We start from the raw sequence: 23,257 nt of genomic DNA, 5'->3' as shown, positions 1-23,257 counted from the left end.
CCATCTCCAATCGCCCGTCTCTGAACTCAAGACTTTCGGTCTCTTCCTCATCCTCACTCTTATCCGGCGAAGTCCGAACCGCATGACCGATTCCCGGTGGAGCTGCTCCCCAACTACAGGGGAGACTGGCTCTGTCACTCCGCTACGGCCGTCACCTACCCAGATGGACTTCGGACATATGTCTCATCTCTTTCTCCGCTGCTGTCTCCTTCCTGTGGATTCACTGATCTCCCTGGCCTTTTTGTATCTTGGTTTTTGTGTTCTCTAATAACTCCTGTATTGAATATGTAATCATTCTGTAATTAATTGTGAATATTTTTGTAACTTGTCCCACGCTGTTTCCTTATGTAAAGCGCTCTGATACCTCCGGGTCTAGCCAGCGCTATATAAAACTCAAATAAATAAAATAAAAAAATAAAAATATACTTCTGATGGATACATCTGCCAGTGAATTCCTCACCTTGTGAATATCCCTTGCACCAGCAACATTCGGAAACTTTTGTAGCTCTCCACGCCGACGAGGACGACGTCACAGAAGCACTGCTCCGCACGCGGCTCCGCTGACGTCACTGGATCCATAAGAGGACCTCCTCGGCGTGATGACATCAGTTCACTTTTTCCGCGCTGTCGGCGCTAACGGTTTTTTGGGACTCTCCGTAGCTTTTACTAGTTACTTTGTGTTTGTGCTTTCTTCTTGCTTCTTTTTCAAGATGTCAATGAAGAAGTCAGGGTTCAATCCCTGTAGAGAGTGTGGTAAACACATGTCCATTACGGATCCACACGAGGGTTGTGTCTGGTGCCTGTCGTCGGATCACGATGTCGAGGGATGCTCTTGCTACCGCAAGATGAATCCAAAAACCTTAAAGGAAAGAGAAGCTAAGCTATTTATTGCGAAAATGAGAAAGGAGATGAGAGGTCGAAGACGTTCAAGATCGAGGTCCAGATTGAGGTCGAGGTCGGGCTCGAAGTCGGGTCATGCTTCGAAGTTGAAGAAACATAAAAAGAAGAAGAGGCACGGCTCTCGACGCCGTTCAGATAAGGAGACGGCCCGAGATAGACTTCACCAGCTCCTCTACGTCGTAAGGACTATGTTTCTCCCTCTGCTTCTCTGTCGAATCCGGCTTTACCTGTTTGCCCGGCTTTGCCTACAGCTTCTCCGGAGCGTGCTCTGGCTCCGACGCCGACGCATTCTCTGGCTCCGGTGGAAGAGGCTCCTGCTCCTGATGAGTCTTCGGCTCCATTGGCTCCACCGTCGGCGCCGATTGGCCAGAGTCAGGTAATGCCTCAATCTGAGCCTTACCCCCCTTTCCTGGCCTGGATAAGACCCATTGCATTATTTAAATGCTATGTATGGCGTCTTTTCAAGAGCGATCTTCCCCTCTGGAGCACCTTCGGATCCCATGGGTCCAATCGCCTTTAATTTGGGGGTTCCTCAGGCTTATACTAAGGCTCCATTTATGCCATTCTTTCCATCGACGCCATCTTGGCATTTCCCGGCGCCGAGGACGTTGACGCCACTCCCTTCTTCTCTGGCTCCAGCTCGACCTCGTTCGACTCCGGCTGCTCCTCCGGATCCGTGTTCGACGCCAACTCCGGCTCCGTCGGAGTCGTGTGCGGCACCGCCGACGCCGGTGAGGCACACGACTCCGGCGAGAAGCACAGAGAATTTTGGAGAAGCAGAGGTACCAAGTGGAAGAAATCAAAGAGGGTGAGCTCATGGAGTCAGATGACTTGTTTGAGGAACTCAAAGAGGCAAGTGGCCTTGATTTGTCACCGGAATGGGAGCTTACTCCTCCTACTGATGCTTCCTCTAAGGATGTTGCTCCTTGCCACACTGTCATAAATAAAGCAGTGGAGCTTTTGGACTTGCAGCTCCCAACGGCTGAATTTAAACCCAACATCCTGACTGAGGTTCTTCATTCTCCCTCCACCGTGGTAGAGCCTTTCCTTCCTTTTTATGATGCCATCACTGAGCCATTCATGGAGGTTTGGCGTAAGCCCTTTTCGTCTCCGGCAGTATCTAAGTCTGTTGCTACTAGGTACAGGGCGGCTCCAGGAGATCCGGACTTTCTTGCATCCCATCCTTCTCTTGAAAGTCTGGTGGTTCAAGCTGGCTGTTCAAAGAAGTCTTCTGGGGCTTTTCCACAGGTTCCTAGTGATAAGTCCACAAATGCCACCTGTCTCTTGGGCCGTTATATCCACGCTCCCATGGATTCTGCTAAACAGCTGAGGAGGACAGGCAGAATTTTAATGAAGTCCTGTCGGACACTCAGGCGGCGGCACGACAGGTTATCCAGAGTGGCTTGGACACTGCGGACTCTGTGGCCAGGATCATGGGCTCCTCGGTTGCCACAAGGAGGAGTGCTTGGCTTAAATCTTCAGAGTTCTCTCCTGATGTGCAGGCATCACTTCTGGACCTGCCTTTTGATGGTTCTGGGCTCTTCAGAAAGAAGGTGGATGCAGCCTTGGAAAGGTTCAAGGACAGTAAAGCCACGGCCAAGTCTCTGGACCTGCAGGCACAGCCTAGAGGTTCCTCTTATAGGAGGTACAGAGGTTTTGGGATGTCCTTTCGGACCTACAGGCAGCCTCATCAGCAACAGCGGCAAAATACCTTGTATAAGAACTACAGGGGCAGGAACAGAGGTCGTGCACAAGGTCGTCCGCTCTCCTCCTCCTCCTCCTCCTCTTCCTCCCTCCCTCCTACCACTGCAAAGCAGCCCTAGATCCAACATTCTGGAACATGTTGGTCCTGTGGGGGGTCGGCTTACCCATTTTCTACAAGATTGGGAATTGGTCACTACAGACCTTTGGGTTCTAGATCTTATAGAAAATGGGTATGCTCTTCCGAAATTCCCTCCGAATTACCCTCCTTGCCAAGGTGCTTGCTCGGAGAACCACCTTCTTCTCCTGCAGGAGGCAGTCCTTACATTATTGAAAAAAGGTGCGATAGAGGTGGTTCCAGAGCAGGAAAGGGGTCAGGGATGCTACTCCCGATATTTTCTGATTCCAAAGAAGGATGGCAGGCTACGTCCAATCCTGAATCTCAGGATCTCGAACCTTGTCCTGAAGCAGGAGAAGTTCAAGATGCTCACCCTTGCGCAGGTTCTTCAAGCGCTGCAACAGGAGGACTGGATGGTGTCGATCGACTTGCAGGATGCGTATTTTCACATCCCCATCCTGAAGTCGCACAGGAAGTATCTCCGTTTTACGGTAGGGTCGCAACATTATCAGTTTGTGGTCCTCCCGTTTGGGCTTACTACTGCACCTCGAGTCTTCACCAAGGTGTTGGCAGTGGTGGCAGCCCATCTCAGAAGATCGGGGATTCCAGTTTTCCCCTATCCGGACGACTGGCTGATCAAAGCAGAGTCGCCAGAGAAGGTGCTTCATCATCTGCAGGTTACAACTCAGTTGTTGTACAAATTGGGCTTCTCGATAAACGTGCCCAAATCTCACCTGGTGCCCTCCAAGCGCAACCTGTTCATAGGGGCGGTACTGGACACTGCTGTGTGTTGAGCATTCCCACTTCCACAAAGGATTCTCGACATACAGGAAATGATTCTCTTGTTTTACAATGGAGCGGTCGTTCCAGTCCTGAAGGTCCTTCGTCTGCTCGGTCTGTTTGCTTCCTGCATTCTGTTGGTCAACCGTGCACGCTGGCACATGAGGGCCCTCCAGTGGTGCCTCCGCAGGCAGTGGTATCAGCACATCGGAGATCTCAGGGAATCTGTGAGGATCTCCAGAGAAGCTGCAGCGGATCTGTCTTGGTGGAGCATGTAGGGCAATCTGTCTCAAGGAAAGCCCTTCCATCTACCTCCATCGGTGGCCACAGTGATAACGGATGCATCCACTTTAGGGTGGGGTGCGCATCTAGGGGATCTGGAAATCTTTGGTCTCCAGAGGAAAGGTTGCTTCACATCAACCTTTTGGAGTTGCGGGCGATACGTTTAGCACTCCAGGCCTTCCTCCCCTTTCCTCCCCTACCCGGTCTGTTGGTTCAGGTCCTGACGGACAACACTACCGCGATGTGGTATGTCAACAAGGAGGGAGGAGTGGGGTCGCATTGTCTCTGCAGAGCGGCTCTGCGTCTCTGGTCCTGGGTTCAGGATCATCAGATTTGTCTGATGGCAAATCATCTGGCCAGAGTTCTGAACGTGCGTGCAGACAGTCTCAGTCGACAGTTCTCTGCCGACCACGAGTGGAGGCTCCATCCGGAGGTTGTTTGTCACGTTTTTCGGATGTGGGGAACTCCTCGGGTGGACCTGTTTGCCACTCACGAACGCTCACTGCCCGTCATTCTGCAGTCTCAAGTATCCGATGCAGGGAGCGTTGGGGGACGCGTTTCAGTTAAGATGGGACTCACATCTCCTTTACGCGTTTCCTCCCATACCCTTGATTCCTCGGGTTCTGAGGAAGATTCGCCAAGACCGGGCCCAAGTCATATTGATCGCCCCGGACTGGCCAAGAAGGGTGTGGTACACAGATCTTCGCCACCTCTCCTTGTGCTCTCCGCTCCGTCTCCCTCTCAGGGCAGACCTCCTCTCACAGTCGGAGGGGCAGGTTCTACACCCACACCTCCAGAGCCGACACCTTCATGCCTGGAGATTGAACGGGGCAACCTGAATTCTTTTTCTCTCCCGCCTGACGTGGTAGACGTAATTTTGTCTGACAGGCGTTATTCCACCAAGTCTATCTATTCCTATAGGTGGTCTAAATGTGTCATTTGGTGCAGAGAGAAATCAGTTGACCCTTTGAGGGCTCGTTTAGCCAACATCCTTCAGTTTGCTCTCTCTCTCTTGCTCAGCAAGGTTTTGCAGCAGATACTGTGAAGGGTTATTTATCGGCTTTGTCGGCATTCCTTTGTTTGCCGGATCAGCCGTCCTTGTTTAAATCACCCATTGTATTACGGTTTATTAAGGGCCTGGCCAACAAATTTCCGCCCACTCCATTTATTGTGCCTCAATGGGACTTAAATCTTGTCTTAACTGACTTGATGGGTTCTCCTTTTGAGCCCTTGCACAAGTGTCCCTTAATGCTATTGTCTTTCAAAACAGTTTTTCTCATTGCCATTACCTCGGCAAGGAGGGTAAGTGAGCTTCAAGCTCTTAGTTCGAAACCCCTGTTCTTGACCATTCATGCTGATAGAATGGTACTGCATTTCGTACTAAAGTGGTAACTCCTTTCCATTTGGGGCAGTCCATTACCCTTCCTACCTTCTATCCTCCCCCTCACCCTTCCAAGACTTTCGAGTGGATGACCATCTCATCGTGGGCTTCGTTGGCTGCAGGAAAGGCAGAGTGGTGCACAAGCGCACCCTTTCCAGATGGATTATCTTGTGCATCAAGATATGCTACTCTTTGGTAAGGAACCTCCAGAGGGTATAAGGGCTCATTCTACCAGGGCAAAGTCTTCTACATCTGCCTTATCTAGAGGTGTTCCTGTGGAGGACATTTGTAGGACGCAACATGGGCCTCCCTCCACACTTTTGCGAAGCATTACTGCTTAGATTCCGAGGTGAGGAGGGAAGGTCACTTTGCTTGTTCCGTCCTTCAGGACTTTTTGGTATAGAAGGTTGGACACCCTCCTCCGGGAGTGGGACTGCTGTGGGAATCTTTTCACAAGGTGAGGAATCCACTGGCAGATGTATCCATCAGAAGAACAAGTTACTTACCTTCGGTAACGCTGTTTCTGGTGGATACAGTATCTGCCTGTGGATTCCTCACTGACCCAGCTGCCTCCCCGTTGTCCACCCTTGTATACCTACAATAGTGATGATGTGACAAAATGTATCTATTGCTGTCAAAGGAAATGTGTTATTTCTTTTGCTTTACTGCATTGTCTTCACACTGTGTGTTGGTTCGTATGTTATGTACTGTGTATACTGTATATATATATGGTGTTGTCGGTCCGTCCGTGTGCCTCGAAGGCACGGAAAAAAGGGCGGAACTGACGTCATCACGCCGACGAGATCCTCTTATGGATCCAGTGACGTCAGCGGAGCCGCGTGCGGAGCGGTGCTTCTGTGATGTTGTCCTCGTCGGCATGGAGTGCTACTAAAGTTTCCGAATGATGCTGGAGCAGGGGATATTCACAAGGTGAGGAATCCACAGGCAGATACTGTATCCACCAGAAAAAGCGTTACCGAAGGTAAGTAACTTGTTCCATAGGCAGTGGGATGCAGGCATGGCACACAGGAATGTGTGCCGTGTGAACTCTTCACTTTTCTCTGCACCAAAACATGCATCCTGCAATTGCAGTGTGTGTTTAAGGTACAGGACCTCTAAGGGTGCCACAATATGTCCCTGGTCACAATGTCCTTGCTACCCATGGTACCTTTTACAAGGAACTTACATGTGGCCAGAGAGGCGCCAATTGGGGGTACAAAGGTATAGTGTTGGGAAAGAACACAGGCCCTGGGAATCTGATTGTAGGGGACCAAGGGCACATCAGGTCAAAGTGCATCAGAAATCTGTCAAAAAGTAGTGGGGGGTGGTACTACAACACAAACCCAACTTCCAACACTTGGGCCAAGACAGTTGTTGTTTTCTGGCTTTTGCTGCTGGGTGTCTTCTTTAATGTTGGGTCGCGCAGATCTGAGTTCCAGGTCTGAGGGAGCCACCTAAATACTAAATTTATGACGCGTTTTAGGGCAGTAGCAGGTAGGGCCAATGGGCACCTTACCTGGGATGACTATACCCTCCATTATGGCACCCCAGAGCGGACATAGACCTAGCCCTGATCGGAGGCATCTCCACATCTCCACATCTTCAAGATCGCAGGGACTGAAAGTTGTGCTTCACCTCGCCTCCCCCACCTTAGGGGTGGGGTTGGCAGAGGTGGGCACACCTATTCTTTTGGATTTTTCCCGCCAGTTTTCTTGCTCCAAGTGGTGGTGTAAACCAGGGGCTGTTATCTGCTGCTAGCAGCAGAGGCTGGGAGGCACATTACAAAGGCGGCATGCCTTTGAAGCGCCCAGTCTCGAGTAGTGGCCAATTCTGGGGGAGGGGGCATTACACCTCTGCCCAGAATGTGCCTTATTTCTGGTCCCAGAGAACAGGGGCTCTCTGACTAGGGTTCCAGAAACATATCTGGGGGTAGCTGACTCCCTACAGCTGGTTAGAGACCTCACCAGGGTTGGTGGGGATTTAGGGGGCACCTCTGAGTTGCTCTCTGCGTATGTGATACAATAAATCCCACACTGCCATCTCTGTGGATTTATTGAAAGGAGTCGTTTGGTACCAAACACCCCTTCAATAGAGCCATCATGGTGCTGTGGAACTTGAGTTGTCGAGTTCCCAGCCCATGTACTCTATATGGCTTTAAGAAATTAAGAAATGCGGCCAAATATTGTAGGGGGATATCTGATCAAGCAGATATGCCCTCACCTGTACTATCGTGCACCCTGCTGTGAGGCCTGCTAGAGGGTGCCATGTTGACATTTTTTCACATGACAGTTGTATGCCAGCACCAGGGGCCATGGAATGGTCCTAGTCAGGGGGTGCCAGAGGACCTTCTTTGGCCTCCAGGCCCTAGGTGGACCTAGGGTACCACTTACTAACGACTTACAGGGTGGCAGAAGTGCCCATTGTGGACATGTTTTTAGGGAAGAACACTGGTACTGAGAAACCTGGGCAGCAGGGATCCAGTAATCTACAGTCAAAGTTGCATCAAAAGCCAGGCAAAAAGTGTGAGTGTGGGGGAGGGAGGGGCGGGGTACTGCCACGGAACGCCATTTTCTCATCGGTGCTCTCTTCAGTCTTCTCTGCATTTGCAGCTCTTCTGTAATCTCTCTTCTTAGGTTGTCAGGATCTGCCTCTCTAGTGCCAGCGGCTCCCCTAAATACTGAATTTAGGGGCGTTAGGGGAATGTAGGATAGACAACTGACCCTTGGGGTTTCTACGCCCCCTATATGACCTGTCAGAAGTGGGTATAACCTTTCCCATAATTCCTAGGTATGCCATCAGGGCATGGTACTAGCCTGTGGGTGGCATGTCTACGTGACTAGATAATTTTCCTGCCTGTCCAGGTGCCCTATGGGCACTGGACAGGGGGTGGCTTCCTCTCCTGTGAGGGGGGACAGATTTGCATTCCAAAAGCGGCGGCTCCTTTGAAGTTCGCCAGCCCAAGGAGGCTAATCAGCAGGTCATCCTGTGGGAGGGGTGATACACCGTCTTCCCAGACAGGCTTTTGTTCTGGGTCTCCTGAGAGCAAATGCTCTCACTCTAGGAGGTCAGAACAATTTCTTGAGTGGCAGACTGTCATAATCCAGGCGGTAAGTACACCAGAGGCTGATAGATTTTCAGGGGCACCTCTAAGATGCCCTCTAAGTGCATGTATTGGTAATTCCAACACTGGTATCAGTGTGGGTTTACCTAGACGAGATGTTTGGTACCACACATCCCTATTTTCAGTGAAGCCATCATGTAGCTGGGAAACTATTTTTTACCAGTGCCCAGTAGATGGTTTAAAATGGCTTTCCTGGTAACTTGTACCAGCAGTAATTGACTGACCGGCACAGGGGCATGTCTGCCCATGCAGGTATGCCCTCACATGTAATATTAAGCACCATGCCTTAGGACTGTCATGCCTGCTGACGGGGTGTTAGTGTGTTATTACATGCGGTGTTAAGGACATGGCACACAGGGACATGTGACATGTCGTGTTATCTCTTTTGTCTGCACCAAAACAGGAAGCCTGCAATGGCAGTCTTGTATGTGCTTGGTGAGTAGTCCCTTAGGGTGGCACAATTCTGTTTTGGAGAAAGAGAGTGAACACCCAGATGACAGGGGCATTGAGGAGTGGGGTGACAAATTGCATTTCTTGCAAGGTTCACCTCCAGATGACCATTTCCATGCTTTAATGGGAAGAGTAGCTAAAAAAAATGTAATCTCTTGATGCAGTCGGTAGAAAAACAATGTTTCCTGTAGGCCTTGTAGTAACAGCAAAACACACAAGATCATGGACGGAATGCTGCACATTGGCAAAACATTCACCCCCAGTCACAGATCTGGGTTTAATCCATCGTTATTTTGCTCACCACGCCACCCCAGTTTAGACATGGGTCCCTTGCTCTCCATGTCACTGGAATCAAGCTATCCTGGCTGAAGAGGGGTGAAACCCCGAAACCGGTCCTAGGATGCTTGGTTCCAGTCCAGGGAGGACCTGGCATGGCAGTTCGGGCTGGACTGTTCCCATGAGGCACAGGGTCAAGACTGATTTGCATATGGCTGGGTTCAAACTGGAACGGCATGGTGAGCAAAAAAACGATGGATTTAGGCCCAGATCTCTGTACTGGGGTGAATGTATGACATTGTTCTACATTCTATCCATCAACTGTTGTTTTGGCCTTGTAGTAACAACCATGTTGAAGTAGAGGTCAATACCTATGCTGGATTTTGTCGGGTAGGAAGGCCTAAAATGGATAAAAATGCCAGCTAAAGCACAGCGGTGATACCTCATTTGGAGAAGAAATAAAGGGCCCCAGACACAGCCCATACCTGCCATTATAGGCTGTCCCAAAGCAGACTCTTTTACCATTTCCATGGCACAGCGCAGATCTAAGAACCCGGTCATGCTTGTCAGCACCTCCTGATAGAGATGGTAGATACATTGATAGTTTAGGGTGTAGAGTTGGTTCCATTATGGCAACATAAATCAAGGTGACCCACTCCTTTGTGATTTTTAGGCGATTGTGATAGCCAAATGTGATATTGCATTTCACCATTGATTGACTTAATTCCAGGATGATGCGAGAGGGGGAGATAGATCGCTAGAGCTGTAGTCAAAGAAGAAGCATCAACTTCAGTGGCTGTCATTGATGCTGCGGTGGATGTTTCAAATACACGTTTTCCACAGCTTGCAGGAGCAGCTGTACTGAGAAGATCTGGATGGCTGCAGTCTACATCTTTCTGTCCAGAAAAAGATAGTGGATATGCTGTATGGTGGAATAACTTTGTTTGGGAAACAAGTTGATGACACTTTGCAGAATATTTAAACTGTTACGGATACTGTGGTCCTTCAGTGGCAGTCACCTGTCTTCTCAACATTTTGTGGCTCATGAAGATCCCAAATCTTCAAAGGAGGTTCCAGTTTGTACGGAGATCAAGGCAGTCCATATTCCCCTCCTACGCAACCTGGATATGACCAGGATTATAAACCCAATAAAAAACAGAGACAGTGCTATGGCAGATCTTCTGGATGCAAAAGGAGCGCCTCTCAACTATGCTTCCAAGACAACTAAAACTAGCTTGACTTTTGGCAACTCTCCCTCTCCCTCTCCCTCTAACATCTCCATCTCAGCAGATAAATTCTACTCCTTCTCAAATGAGCGATAGAGTCCCAACAGCTCTGAGAATTCTGAGTATTTATTCCACATTCTTTCTGACCAGGAGGACAGCAGGACAATAGAGACCCATCCTTGATCTCAGGGAGCTGAGAAAGTTTTTGAAGAAATTAACCTTTTGCATGATAATGCTCCAGGAAGCCCTCCTGATAATCCAGGAAAACGATTATCTAAGGTCCATGATTCTTCAGGATGCATATTTCCACAGCTCAATACACTAAAAGCACAGAAAAGCCCTCTGTTTTAAAGTGGCAGGGCAGCACTACCATTTCACTGCTCTACTATTTGGCCCCAGGTCAGTGCCTTGGAAATTTACCGCCAAGTGCCTATCGCTGTTGCTGCCTTCCTCAGACAATAGTCACCAAGTGTACTTGGACAACTTGTTTGTCAAGGTTCCACCAAAGGAAGAGGCACAGGCTTCTTGTTCAAAATGTTCAGAATCTGCAGGTAGAAATATCCATCAGAAGAATAAATTACTTATCTGCTGTGATACTTTTTCTGTTGGACACTCTATCTTCCTGCAGGTCTCTCACCTCTCTATTCTATGGAGTGAAGTTTGTAAAATTATTAAGACCCCGAGTTAGATTTTGCTCACTGTCTGTTTCACTTCCCTTTTTGTCAGTCTTGTTAACGTGTTCGAGGGCATGGAACAAAGAACAGGTGTGGCACATGTAAACTGGTCTTGTCTTTTCAGGGGCAGGGCTTAGTCGCGGTGTATGCCATTGGTTCCACCTACTAGCACATAGGAGCTATGGACGATTTTCCATATTTAGTCTGGTGCCTAGGTAAATTCAGATATGGTGGCGTTTGCGGGCAGAGTATCCACTAGAAAGAGCATTACTGAAGGTAAATATCTGTATTTTTACAAGCCTTCTGTATCTGATGTAATGTCATTGCTACACCCAGTTAAAAAGATGCACTGTATTTGTGGGTTTCTATATGTGCATATATATCTCCTTCACATGGCAAAACTATCCATGATAGAGCCTGTGCCCTTATGATCATTTTATGGATGTTTGTAGAATTCCAATGAATATAGTCAAAATTAACACACTGAAACCTTGCTGGGATGTGCATGTGATTGTCTTCTGGCCTGCACAAATATGAAGTTATGTACACCTTTAGAGTCAAAAATTGCTTATTTCATTTGCATACCTCTATGCGCTACATGTATCAGAGGTCATTAACTTCTTAAGCTTGCGAATTGAGAAGAAGCTTCACAATGTGTTGATTGGACTAAGTCTAACACTACAGATAGGCAAAACTGAACTTGTACACCGATTATCTGTCAACATATTGTAAAAGCTATTGAAAAATAGAACCTTAATTTGCCCAAAAGGGACATTTTCCTTGATAGTTCATCCAATTGTGCAACAATGAATATCTTCAGAATCCATGGGTCAGTATAACAAAATGTAAATACAAATTTATTGCTTGAGCAGTAAGACAATAGTAGTGGGGTGATGCAATGAGAGCACTGACAGCGTTTTCTTTCTCTCCTAGCAAATCTTAGCACCATATACTGATTTTCACTATAGACACAACCCAGACACTGCAGAAGGACAGTTGAAGTAAGTTCTATCCTTTACTGGTTCTCTTTAAATGTTTTATGTTTCTAAATGAATTGATGGTGTGGATGGAAATTAGGTGGTGGCTGTAGATGAAAGTGTACTATTTCAGGATTTGCCTCTGTTGATTAGAACGCTTGTACGAGGAAATAAGGAAGGGTTTGAAGTCGTTTTTGAAAAAGCAGTAACATAATTAAAATAAGACTAAAATAAACTAGGAAAAGAGGTGGATAACTCGTTGTACATTCATGTAAAAATTGTATTAATATTTCGGGTAGGTGACTACCCACTTTGTAGAATTATCACAATCCTTATCAGTGTGAACTCTCAGTCTCTAAATTAACCTGTGCTCAAACCCCTGATAGATCTGGCACAGAGCAGACAGTCTTAACATAGGGCAATGTGTACAATATTTATGCAGTACCAAAACAGTAATAAAGTTAAAATGCAAAGCAATAGAAATGTCAAACAGACTGGTACCTAGGTGCTGTTTGATGATGACCATGATGGAGCACCAACTAGGTTCATCCTGGTCAAAGAATTTACCTTTTGACTTAGTCCTTTAAGTCCCAGTCCTCGTCCTCCACATGAGTAGTATTATTAACCTTATTCGTTTTTTTTCCTCATAAAATCACAAACAAAAGCATACACAATAAAAAAAAATTACAGGCATAAAAATGAGTTAATCACTTTGTATAAAAGCCACAGGAGATAAAATAGAACAGGTTAATTGTACTAGGATATGAAAATTAAACACGCACTATATAACACATTGTACATTTCTCATACGAAATCCAAGTTAAGAGCAGGGCTTATATGATCGCGGATACAGTCAGTTAGACACTAAGCGAGAGCTCATCGACAGTGCAGAATCCCAGATACGAAGCAAGACTTAAAAAAACATGTAGTAGTAGTAACAGTTGATGAAATATAAATGCTGGTCTCACTTGACAAAAATTCAGGGGAAGGAATAGCAGGAGGATATGCTGAATGCATAAGCTGCTAAATCCTGGGTAGGAAAAAGAAATATGAAAAGTGTCAGGGTGGAAATGTTTTCAGTGGAACATACCTGTAATTCAGAAACTTTTGACAAAGCCCAGCTGATAAAGAGATTTAACCTAAAATAGGTTAGTAGTCTGCGATAGTTCGTATTCCCCAAATTTAAATACGGTTCCATTCCAGGGACTGTTGTGACCAAAATAAAATGGCCAATGGAGTACTTGCACAGGGTCGATGCCTCTCGCTCCAGTGCCACTCTGGAGAGAAACACCTGCTTTATCCAAGGAAAGTGCTAAGGTTCTACAAAACATTTTGGGCGGCCCAATAAGGGTATGTGTTCGTTTACTTAATGATAACCATGGAATACGAGACATATGATCCAGGTTCTAACAATCTTGTACTATAGATCTGTTAAGATTCCGTTCCTCCTTTAACCAAATGGACAACCATAAAAGTAGTGGTCATGACCTGATAAGATCATATATATACTCCAGCTCTGTTTCTTCGTGGACAATCTCACTAGGTGTGCCCTGGGGGACAATTTAGGAGGACTTTCCGGAAAGAATTCTTGATAACCTGTAACTGGGGGCTGATACAAAACCCGAGATATAGCACTCAAAGCAAACTGCAGAGATACACTTATATCTCTGCATATGTATACTTTAAGCGTAGTCTCTATATGTGTGTGGCCTAAACACCTTGAGAAGACGCTAATGCTATTAATGGCTCTTGTAAATATTAGGATTGATTTTCAAGCAAGGGTTGACAGGTGAAGTGGGAATTCAGTAGGATCCCTAGATATGAGAAATGCTCAACCCTGCTATTAGAGTGACCCTTTATCACTAAACCTTTAGAACTGGTGTTTCTGGGACCAGGCACCATCACACAAGACTTAAAATAATTGGTGGTTAAGTCAAGGCGTTCATAAAAGTAACAAAAACGTAACCATGCATACAATTAAAACAAGTTTGTCCGCATATAGAACAGGCAGACCATGACCGCCCGTGCTCGGTACGTCTCTAATAAAGCTGATTCCAGGCCATTAATATATAGTGAAAAGAAACAGGGCCAGAATACACTGACTGACAGGGTGTCCAGCAAAGGCCAATAGCAGGGTTCAGTTCAGGTTCTACTGGTCAGCTGGATGTTTCCAGGAAAAGGCCTTTTGTAACTTGTTGTGTCCCTGTAGCTTGAACATGAGGTCAGCCTTATGACCTTCAGAGTCCACTTCTTTGTCCTGGGTACTAAAGGGAGCAGGAACTGTCCTTTGGGGATTATCTTTGGTCACAGAAAGCAGGTCCAGTACTCTTGATCTATTGCAGGTCCAGAAAGTGTTCTGAAGTGGGTGCCACGCTTATAACCTATGGGTTAAACGTTCCCGGGGTCCACCCTACTGACTTTGGCCATTTTTAAACGTGGGCTCTGAGATTATGGTAATCCCAGTGTCCTCCAACATCTAACACTAAAATCTGCTTCGAGGCAGCAACTGTACCCACTACAACCCCAGAAACAGTGTGACAGGACAAAACCAGTGTCCTTCCGCAACCAGTCCGTGGATCCGCAAGATTTGTCTTTGCATCCTGTTCTCACTCCAAGGTTGATATATGGACCCAGCAGACCTTTCAAGAAGGACCTTAAACTCCTGCAGGATTTGAAACTGTAGTGTCAAAATGGATGCCCACAGTCCCCCCTCACCCCCCCCCCCCCCCCCCCCCCGGCCACCCTTCATATTCTTGGGAACTCTGAGGAGTCATCCCTGAAAATTAAAGTCAGCCTATTTGCTCCTGCGAAGCATAGTTCCTGTAAGTTCATGTTAACGTTACATTTTTACATATCTGTTGGAAATCCCCCCCCCCCCCCCCCTTTTTATTTTTACATGATGACCCCCACTTTTTGCCTGGTATTTGATGCAGTTATGGCTGAAGTGCAATGGGTTCCTGCTATTCAGGTCAAGGTCATCTGTGGCTGATCACTTTCCCTAAAAGTGTACAATTGTCCCCCCAATTGGCAATACCTTTAGCTCCCCTTGTAAGTCGCTAGTATATGATTTCCCCTGGTACCTAGGGTAAGGAGGCTAAAGAGGATCCCTAAAGGCTGCAGCATGTATTGTGCCATCCTACGGGACCCTCAGCACACTCCTGCATACTGCCATTGCACACTGGTTGGTTTGGTGCATAGAAAAGTGAAGACACAACATGGCCCACCACCTTTTTGCCATGCCTGCAGACACTGTATGCAGTATAGGTATGTCATCCCTACAGCAGGCCTTACAGCCCTAAGGCATGGTGTGCTATCTACATGAGTTGAAATATCTGCAGGAGCAGATATGCCCCTGCGATGTCTAAGCCTAACCTTAGATATTGCAATTGAACAGGAATTCCATTTTAAGTACGTGCTGGACATTGGTAATTAAGAGTTGTCCAGGTACATGATGGCTTCACTGAAACTAGAGATGTTTGATATCAAAAACTCGTATTAACAAACCCACACTGATTCTAGTGATGTATTATTAATACATGCACCCAGAGGGCAACTTAGAGGTGCCCCTTGGAAAACCTACTGATTACTAGTATACTTGCTGACTGGTGTAGACCAGCGTGCAACCACAGACCGGTTTCAGACCCACTGCAGGTGAAAGCCTGTGCTTTCTGAAGGCTGGAGATGTCACCTTCTCCAAGCAAGATGTTTAAGTGATCAGCATATCAATTCAGGAGGCTTCAAAGCCCTCTGCCGCCTTTGATATGCGACCCAAGGCTTCCCCAGAAAGGGGAAATGACACCCGCTGCCTTCTGCCCATTTGGCACCAGAACAGGTAGGAAAATTAGCTACTCAGTAGGCGTGTTCCCCATCCGGCTAGTTTCACCCCTAAGGTGGGCTACCTGATGTCAACATAACACTTAGAATTCCACCATCTTGGTTTTGGGGGAATGAGGCTCTGCAGGTCATGGTTATGCCCACTTCCCACAGGAAGTGTTAATTTAGGGGATGTGATCACCCTAAAGATAAGTAGCCTATCGGCTACTACTGGTCACTCCCCTTAACACCCGTAAATAGAGTATTTAGTAGGCACCCCTGATGACAGGAACCTAGATTCAACAGATTCAGAAGAAAAAGACAAAGAAGAACTGCAAGGCAACAAGAACTGAAGACTGCTGTGGGATTTTTGGCTCCAAACCCTGCCTGCTTGCACCAGTCTCGACAATTGTGACCAAGTTACTCGTCCTGCAGGCGAACTGCTACCAAGGACCCAGGTAGACTGCCAACCCTTCACAAATTGCAAGCAATCTCCATTTGAGTAGAGGAGCTACTCCCCTGTAGTTTGGAGGCACAGAAGAAGCATCCGGTTCACGAGTTGGTGCTCCTCGGCCAACCCGATGCTGCAGTTCCCCAGGAAGAGGTACCTGTGCTCCTGAAGGTCAGATAGGTCCCCCCACCTAGTGGGAGGACTCCAGGGCTGCACAGGACCAATACCAGGGGTACCATACCTTTTGCAGCAACCAAGGCCTGTTTAAGTCAGTCGGGACTCTAGCACCACCAAGACTGAGCAGCCGTTGAGGGACGTCGGGACGCCAGCTGTCCTGATTTTGCCCCCTCAACCGACTAGACTGACAACCGCAAGGCCCTAGGATGCACATAGACCAGCCGACCTTTCCTCTCTGCATACCAGCACCCTAGCCCAGATACTGATGAAGCAGCTGTGCCCCTTTGTTCCCAGGACCCTTTTGACCCCCCTCTGTTGGGGGATCCTGTACTTGTCTGCAAGTCCCCTTCTGCTGCCTGTTTCTAGATGGCGCCCCCTTCTTTCCACCAGCGTAGCGTGGCAAGCTACCAATTCCACCAGCACCTCTGCACCCAGATGCCCCAGGGCAGGTAAAAAGTAAGTGCTGGTAGTACTTTGGACCTTGGCCCACTATGACTCTAAGTCCCGAAGAAGACACCCTGAACCCCACCGTAAATAATTGTATGCAACATACGCCTTTTCTCCCATAGTTAAGTATTACTGCGTAAAGGTGCATTTGAGTGAACTGTTTACACCTGTGAAAATCAATATTTTAAAAAGTACTTCCCTAATAACTAAGTTTTTGGTATCCTATTGTTTTTTAAATACGACTTTTTTTTCTAAATTGGTCTCAGATTTATTTTTGTGTGCGTCTCATTTGTTTCCTGTGTGAGTGTAACAAATGCTTAGCTCTACCCTCTGATGAGCCTTAACCGCTCGCCCACCCTACCACATTGGAGTGCATTTAGTGGTATAAATGTTGCCTCTGTAAACCAATAAGGTTTTCCTGGACCTCGTACACAGTGTATTTTGTTTTGGTCTTCTATCTAAAGAGACAGCTTCCTACAATGTTGCACTTTTAAATGCCATGCACCCTGCCTTGTGGGCTACAAGACCTGCCTAGGTTTGGCTTATTCTTATTTAAAAAGGAGCTTTTTATATGTCGAAAGGGTTTATTTTTTGCACTGCTACACTGAGGCTAATGTGGTAGGCAAGAAGCCATGTTTGCACTGCAAATGTAGTGGATGGCACAATACGTCCCAGTGCCTGGGTAATGTGGTCGAGCAGCCTTATGCTTAACACAGAGGAGTGAAAGACATTAGCAAAATACACACAATGGTTAATAAATGACACACACAACTCAAGAAGAAGATCCACACCAATTTATAAAAATACCAAGTACTTTTATATATGATTTGGCATCGGAGAAAAATCGTTCAGGTAAGTACCTTTTTAAATATAAATTATTTTCAGTTCAAAAAGTTGACACTTGGTGCAATTTTTTTGTTCTGCTCCCTGTTATCGTGGAAGGAGGAAGAGGTACATTACATCGACTTACAGGTAACCTACAAAATCTCTTCGACCCAACTGAAATGCACTTGACCTCTAATCTGAAAGCTGAGCAAATGTGACATGTTAACAAGATTTAAAAGCGTTTTTATTGCTCATTTACTTTGTGAGCAATAAAGATGCCTTTAAATCTTGCTATCTTGTCACATTTCCCCTGTTTTCAGAGGCAGAGGTCAAGTGTCAGTTTGTATTCCTACTCGCCAGTAAGGGCGAGTAGGACCTAAAAATAGCTCGTCCTGAATTAATCTAACTCGCGAATGCGAGCGGTAGAGTGAATTTGTCGAGCCCTGAGCAGTACACCACCAGCGGCACAAGGGCGGCCGGTACATGGTGCAAATCCGCATCAGGAGCCCAATGCATTTCAGTGTGGTTCGGTCGCTGTAAAAAGAAGCTGTAGGCTCTGGCTAGGAAGCCAGTCGGGCTGAGAAAGCAAGTGGGCTCAGGCCTTGCGATACTTTTGGACGGGGGAACACCATTGTACCTCTTCTCCAAGGCCTTGGGGCGACAGGTACAGGGGTATCCTAAGGCGTTGGGCTTTCCCTTACCAGAGCAGTTGTGATTGAGGGACCCTGCGTGCAGAGGCTGTAGACGACGTTGGGAAGTCCAGGAGGTGTGAAACCACAATGGCCTCGAGCTGTGGAGGGCTGGGGAACCTCTTTGGTCCAAGTGGCCCACTTCAACTCAGGCCGTAGACGACGGGTGCAGAGGTGGCTCCGGGTGTCGGGTTTTGGCGGTTCCGAAGGCGTCAGTCTTCTCTTTTGGATATTCTTTAGAACAGGTCCGCTTTTCATGAGAGGTCCTGAGTCTTTTTCAAAGGCAAGCAATCCTCCCAAGTTTCTGGAGTCACAGCTGCATGACGAGTCGACTTAGGTGCATTTTCAATGGGGGATACAGAAAGGCCGGCAGGGTTAGTAGCAGATCTGCTGCTTCTTCTCTCTTCTCGTCTTTTGCGGATCTTCAGTGTCCTCTCTACTTAGGTCATCAGGATCTGCTTCTCTGGTGCCAGGGGCTCCCCTAAATGCTAAAAATAGGTTTGCTGGGGGAGTGTAGGGTAGTAGCCAATGGGCTATTGACCCTTGGGGTCACTATGCCCCCTATATGACCACGTCCTCTGGGAAGTGGGCATAAACCTGTCCCGAGAATTCCTAAGTATGCCATCACAAAGATGGTTTCTTATGAAAAATAGTATCCACCTCCCAGTAGCCCATCTTAGGGTTGGTAGTAGACTGGAGGTGGCATGCCTACCTGACTAGCTAATTTTCCCGCCTGTACAGGTGCTAAGGGGGTCCTTGACAAAGGTGGCGGCTTCTCCTGTGAGGGGAGCCAGATTTGCATTCCAAAGGAGGCAGCTCATTGAAGCTTGTTGGCGCAATGTGGCTAATCAGCAGGTCATCCTGTGGCAGGGGGTCTTACACTCTTCTTGAACAGGCTTTTGTTCTGGGTATCCCGAGAGCAGAGGCTCACACCCTAGTAGGTCAGAACAGTGACTTGGGTGGCAGGCTGGCAGAAATCAGTCAGCAAGTACACCCGAGACTGGGAGGGAGCACCTCTAACATGCCCTTTGGGTGCATGTATCGGTAAGTCCATCACTCGACTCAGTGTGGGTTTACCAATACGAGATGTTTGATTCCAGACATCCCTATTTTCAATAACGGCATCATGTAGCTGGGGAACAACACATGTCTTAAGATTGCTTCCCTGGTCACATGTACTGGCACTGATACGACTGACCAACACTGGGGCATATCTGCTCATGCAGACTTGCCCTCACATGTAATATTCAGCACCCTGCTTAGGGATGTCAGGCCTGCTGTAGGGGTGAGTTACAAGTATTACATGCAGTGTTAGAAGACATGAAACACAGGTATGTGTGACATGTCGTGTTTTAACTTTTGTCTGCACCAAGACACTCGACCTGCAATTGCACTCTTGTATCTGCTTGGTAAGGGGTCCCTTAGGGTGGCACAATATGTGCTGCTACCCTTAGAGTCCCTCTTTAGTACCTCAGGCCCTCGTTATGAGAGGACGCATTTATCAGGGACTAACTGAGGGTGCTTATTGTTTTGCCAGTTGGGGTAACAGGTGTACAGTTTTAGTGAAAAAACACTGGTATTGGGGACCTGGTTATCAGGAATCCAATTCACTTCAGTGAGAGTTGCATCAAATACCAGGTACAGAGCGAAAAGGTTGGGGTATGCAAACTCCCCCCAGTTCTCTACACCCTTCTAATGGATTTCATGCTCCAAAATGGAGTTTAGTGTGTGTCTATGCATACCATTTTATGCACATTGTGGTTGGTGTTAGTTTTGTTGCTTATTAATGTCTAAGCTGCTAGCATAATACTAAAATGTAGTTTATACTGTGTATTACTAAAGCGTAGTTTATACTGTTTGATTGTGCTGGTAAGAATGAATAAATTGATACCAAAGGGGATGATGGACGGAGCGTTTGAGCAAATCAAACACTCACCCCCAGTCAACTTATCTGGGTTTAATCCATCATCATTCTTTAGCTCACTCCACCACCCCAGTTCAGACATGGCCATATGCAAATCAGTCTGACCCTGTGCCTCATGGGAACAGTCCAGCCCGAACTGCCAAGCCATGTCTTCCCTGGACCGGAAACAAGCATCCTGGGACTGGTTTCGGGTTCATAACCCTCATCAGCCAGGCTATCTTGAATCCAGTGGCAAAGTGAGCAAGGGACCCACGTCTGGGAATACACTGACAACTTAGGGCGAACAAAGTGATACCAAAGGGTATGATGGACAGAGCATTTGAGCAAATCAAACACTCACCCCCAGTCAACTCATCTGGGTATAATTCATCATCATTCTTTAGCTCACTCCATCACCCCAGTTCCGACATGACTTGGCAGTCCGCCTAGACTGTTCCCATGAGGTACAGGGTCAAGACTGATTTGCATATAGCTGTGTCTGAACTGGGGTGGCAAAGTGAGCTAAAGAATGATGATGGATTAAACCCAGATCTGTGACTAGGGGTGAGTGTTTGAAAAGTTTCAGCACTCCGTCCATCATCTCCTTGTCTTTGCTTGCTAAGAATGAATAAGCATATATTTTAAGCACCTCTTTGTAAGTGAACTACCTCAAGGTTCTTCGTTACTACGAAAAAGGAGTGCACTGTCAGTGTTTTCTTCTGAAGGTAAAGTCCCTAAAATTGAAATGGACTGTCATTTGGGGAATACATTCTATTGCCAGGACTCAGACACTGCACTGTACCTTTCCACTTTTGAATTGCAGTGTTTTGAGCATACTTAAGGTAAGATTGTGTCAGAAGTGTGCAGTGAGCGTCCAGGAATTTATTGCTGTATTATTCTTCAATTGTATATTGTGACTATTTTCCTTCTTGTGAGTGTGACAGAAGAGCTTGAAAGATATTAGGGGGTTAATGTGAAAACAGTGTCAGAATTTCACAATCCGGAAGATGGAGTCACAGAGCTTTATACGAAGTACAAGTCATGTTGCTGAAAGTTTTTTGTTTTTTTTATAAACTTTTTTTATTGCCTTTTTTAAGAGATAATACAACCAAGCATATATATTTATAAGCAAGCAGTCCGCAAATGCCGGACCTGCTGTCATATCAGATAGTGAACATTCTCTTCCATCGAGTACAAAAACCAAAATACAAAAAAAATCTAGTATTAATTACAGTAGAGCAGTATCCCAGTAGTCAGTCATAATATCATTACCATAACACATAATTGTACATCCCTCTTAATGCGAGTCATTTATCTTGCGCCTATTCCACGGTGTTACTGACGATCTCGTACTGCCTATGTTCACCCATCTCAGTCATTGTCTAAGGAGTATGCCTGTAAGTAAGCCTTAAATGGTTCCCAAATATTGCTGGGGCGTGAAGTGATAGGCAGGAGTCTGGCATATGTGTCACTCATTGTATCACAGTAAGTGAGGTCTCGAAGCCATGCCGCACCGATTGTACCTGCGCTCTACCCCAATGTAATGACACCTGTCGTTTAGCTATCAATAAAGCTATTGCAGAGAATCTTCTAATACTTCTCTCGAGTGGCTTGACATACCCCAAAAGGGCCATTAGCGGCCTGGGTTGTATAGTTTGTTCCAGCATAATGGACAGCTGTTGAAAGATACCTTCCCAGAATGCGTAGACAGTTGAACATGCCATGCGAGGTGTGATAAATCTGATTCCGGAGTACCACATCTCATACATGGATTTGATACAGTTGGATTCATTATGGATAACAGTTTTGGGGTTATGTACACTCTATGAATATATTTGAAGTGTAATAGTGTGTGTCTGTAGTTATTGGAGACGTAACACGTCTGTGTACAACAGTAACGCCATACGTCATCTGTAATAGTGATATTAAAATCCTGTTCCCAGGATAAGTGGACTTTAGTACCCACAGGTGGACGAAGCGAGAGCGACTGCTGATAGAGGCGTGACACTAGATGAGTATTAGGTGAATTTATGACAAGTGTGAGTGGGGGAAAGTCATTTGGTTCGGATGTGGCTTCTGGCAAAATTTTCAATAAAGAGCCACGGATTCTATGAAGCAAAAAATGATCCATGTATGTGGCGGCTCTGCGAGCAGCTAGGTCGGCAGTCAAACAAGGTCTAGAGTCATTAAACAAATCGCCCACTTTGAGGAGTCTATGTTTGAGTAGTGTTTTTATAGTGAGAGTTTCCAAGGTAGGGGGGTGCCACAGGTTATCTGCCAACGGTAAGTGTGGCGAGTAAAGGGACTTGTATTGCAGATACCTCCACAACTTAGTCCATGTCCAACAGGTCGTGGGTACTGTTTGGATTTCTGTGGGGCATCTCGAAAGGCCTTGAGGCAGCACTGTCGATAAGGCTGGGGATAAATCTGCGATCCGTCAGCCTTGAGATATTGCAGTTGGGCATCTGGGTGGTATCAGTAATACGTAAAGTGAACTTGGGCCACCAGGTAGTAGAGGTAGAAGTCGGGGACCCCGAAGCCCCCATTTCAAATGGCATAGTTAATGTACCCAGTTTACTCGCGGTTGTTTACCCGCCCAAACTAGTCATATCAGGTGTGAACAGAGTGTGCTTATAAAAAAAGTCACTGTGAGCAGGATGGGGAATATTTAAAAAAAGATATAGAAATCGTGGTAGCACCACCATTTTTCTAACGGCAACCCTACCAGTGATGGAAAGGGGAAATGTTGTCCATTTATTGATTTGTCTCAAGGCGGCCGATAGCAGGCCCATAATTTAAAGGGATGTCCTCGGGGGGGGGGGGGGGGGTCTTCACAATGTAAGTAGATACCCAAGTACATAGGAGGGTAAGTGCACCAACGCAGGGCGAACTCAAGGTCTCCTGGCTTAGTGGCAGGGGTCAATAGACTTGGTCCAGTTTATGACCAAGCCCGAATGTACCCCAAAGCGGACCTCCTCTCTCAGGAGAGAGGGTAGGTTGTCAGTAGGGTTGCGCACAAACAGCATCACATCATCAGTGTAAAATGATGCGATAAGTGGGCCTGTA

General features: G+C 46.8%; 1 protein-coding gene across 4 annotated transcripts in view; it reads left to right on the top strand.

Moving 5' to 3' along the window:
• Nucleotides 1–23,257, top strand: part of RICTOR (RPTOR independent companion of MTOR complex 2) — a 1,453,900-nt gene that overhangs the window by 131,738 nt on the left and 1,298,905 nt on the right. For all 4 annotated transcript variants that reach the window (XM_085631131.1, XM_085631133.1, XM_085631132.1 and 1 more), the window contains exon 9: nt 11,843–11,910. In XM_085631131.1, coding sequence (XP_085487257.1) covers nt 11,843–11,910 — 68 coding nt within the window. The remainder of the gene's footprint in view (nt 1–11,842; nt 11,911–23,257) is intronic.

The sequence above is a fragment of the Triturus cristatus genome, chromosome 2_1 (genome assembly GCF_964204655.1).
Source record: "Triturus cristatus chromosome 2_1, aTriCri1.1, whole genome shotgun sequence".
NCBI lineage: Eukaryota > Metazoa > Chordata > Amphibia > Caudata > Salamandridae > Triturus > Triturus cristatus.
This window is presented reverse-complemented; position numbering and strand designations above follow the sequence as displayed.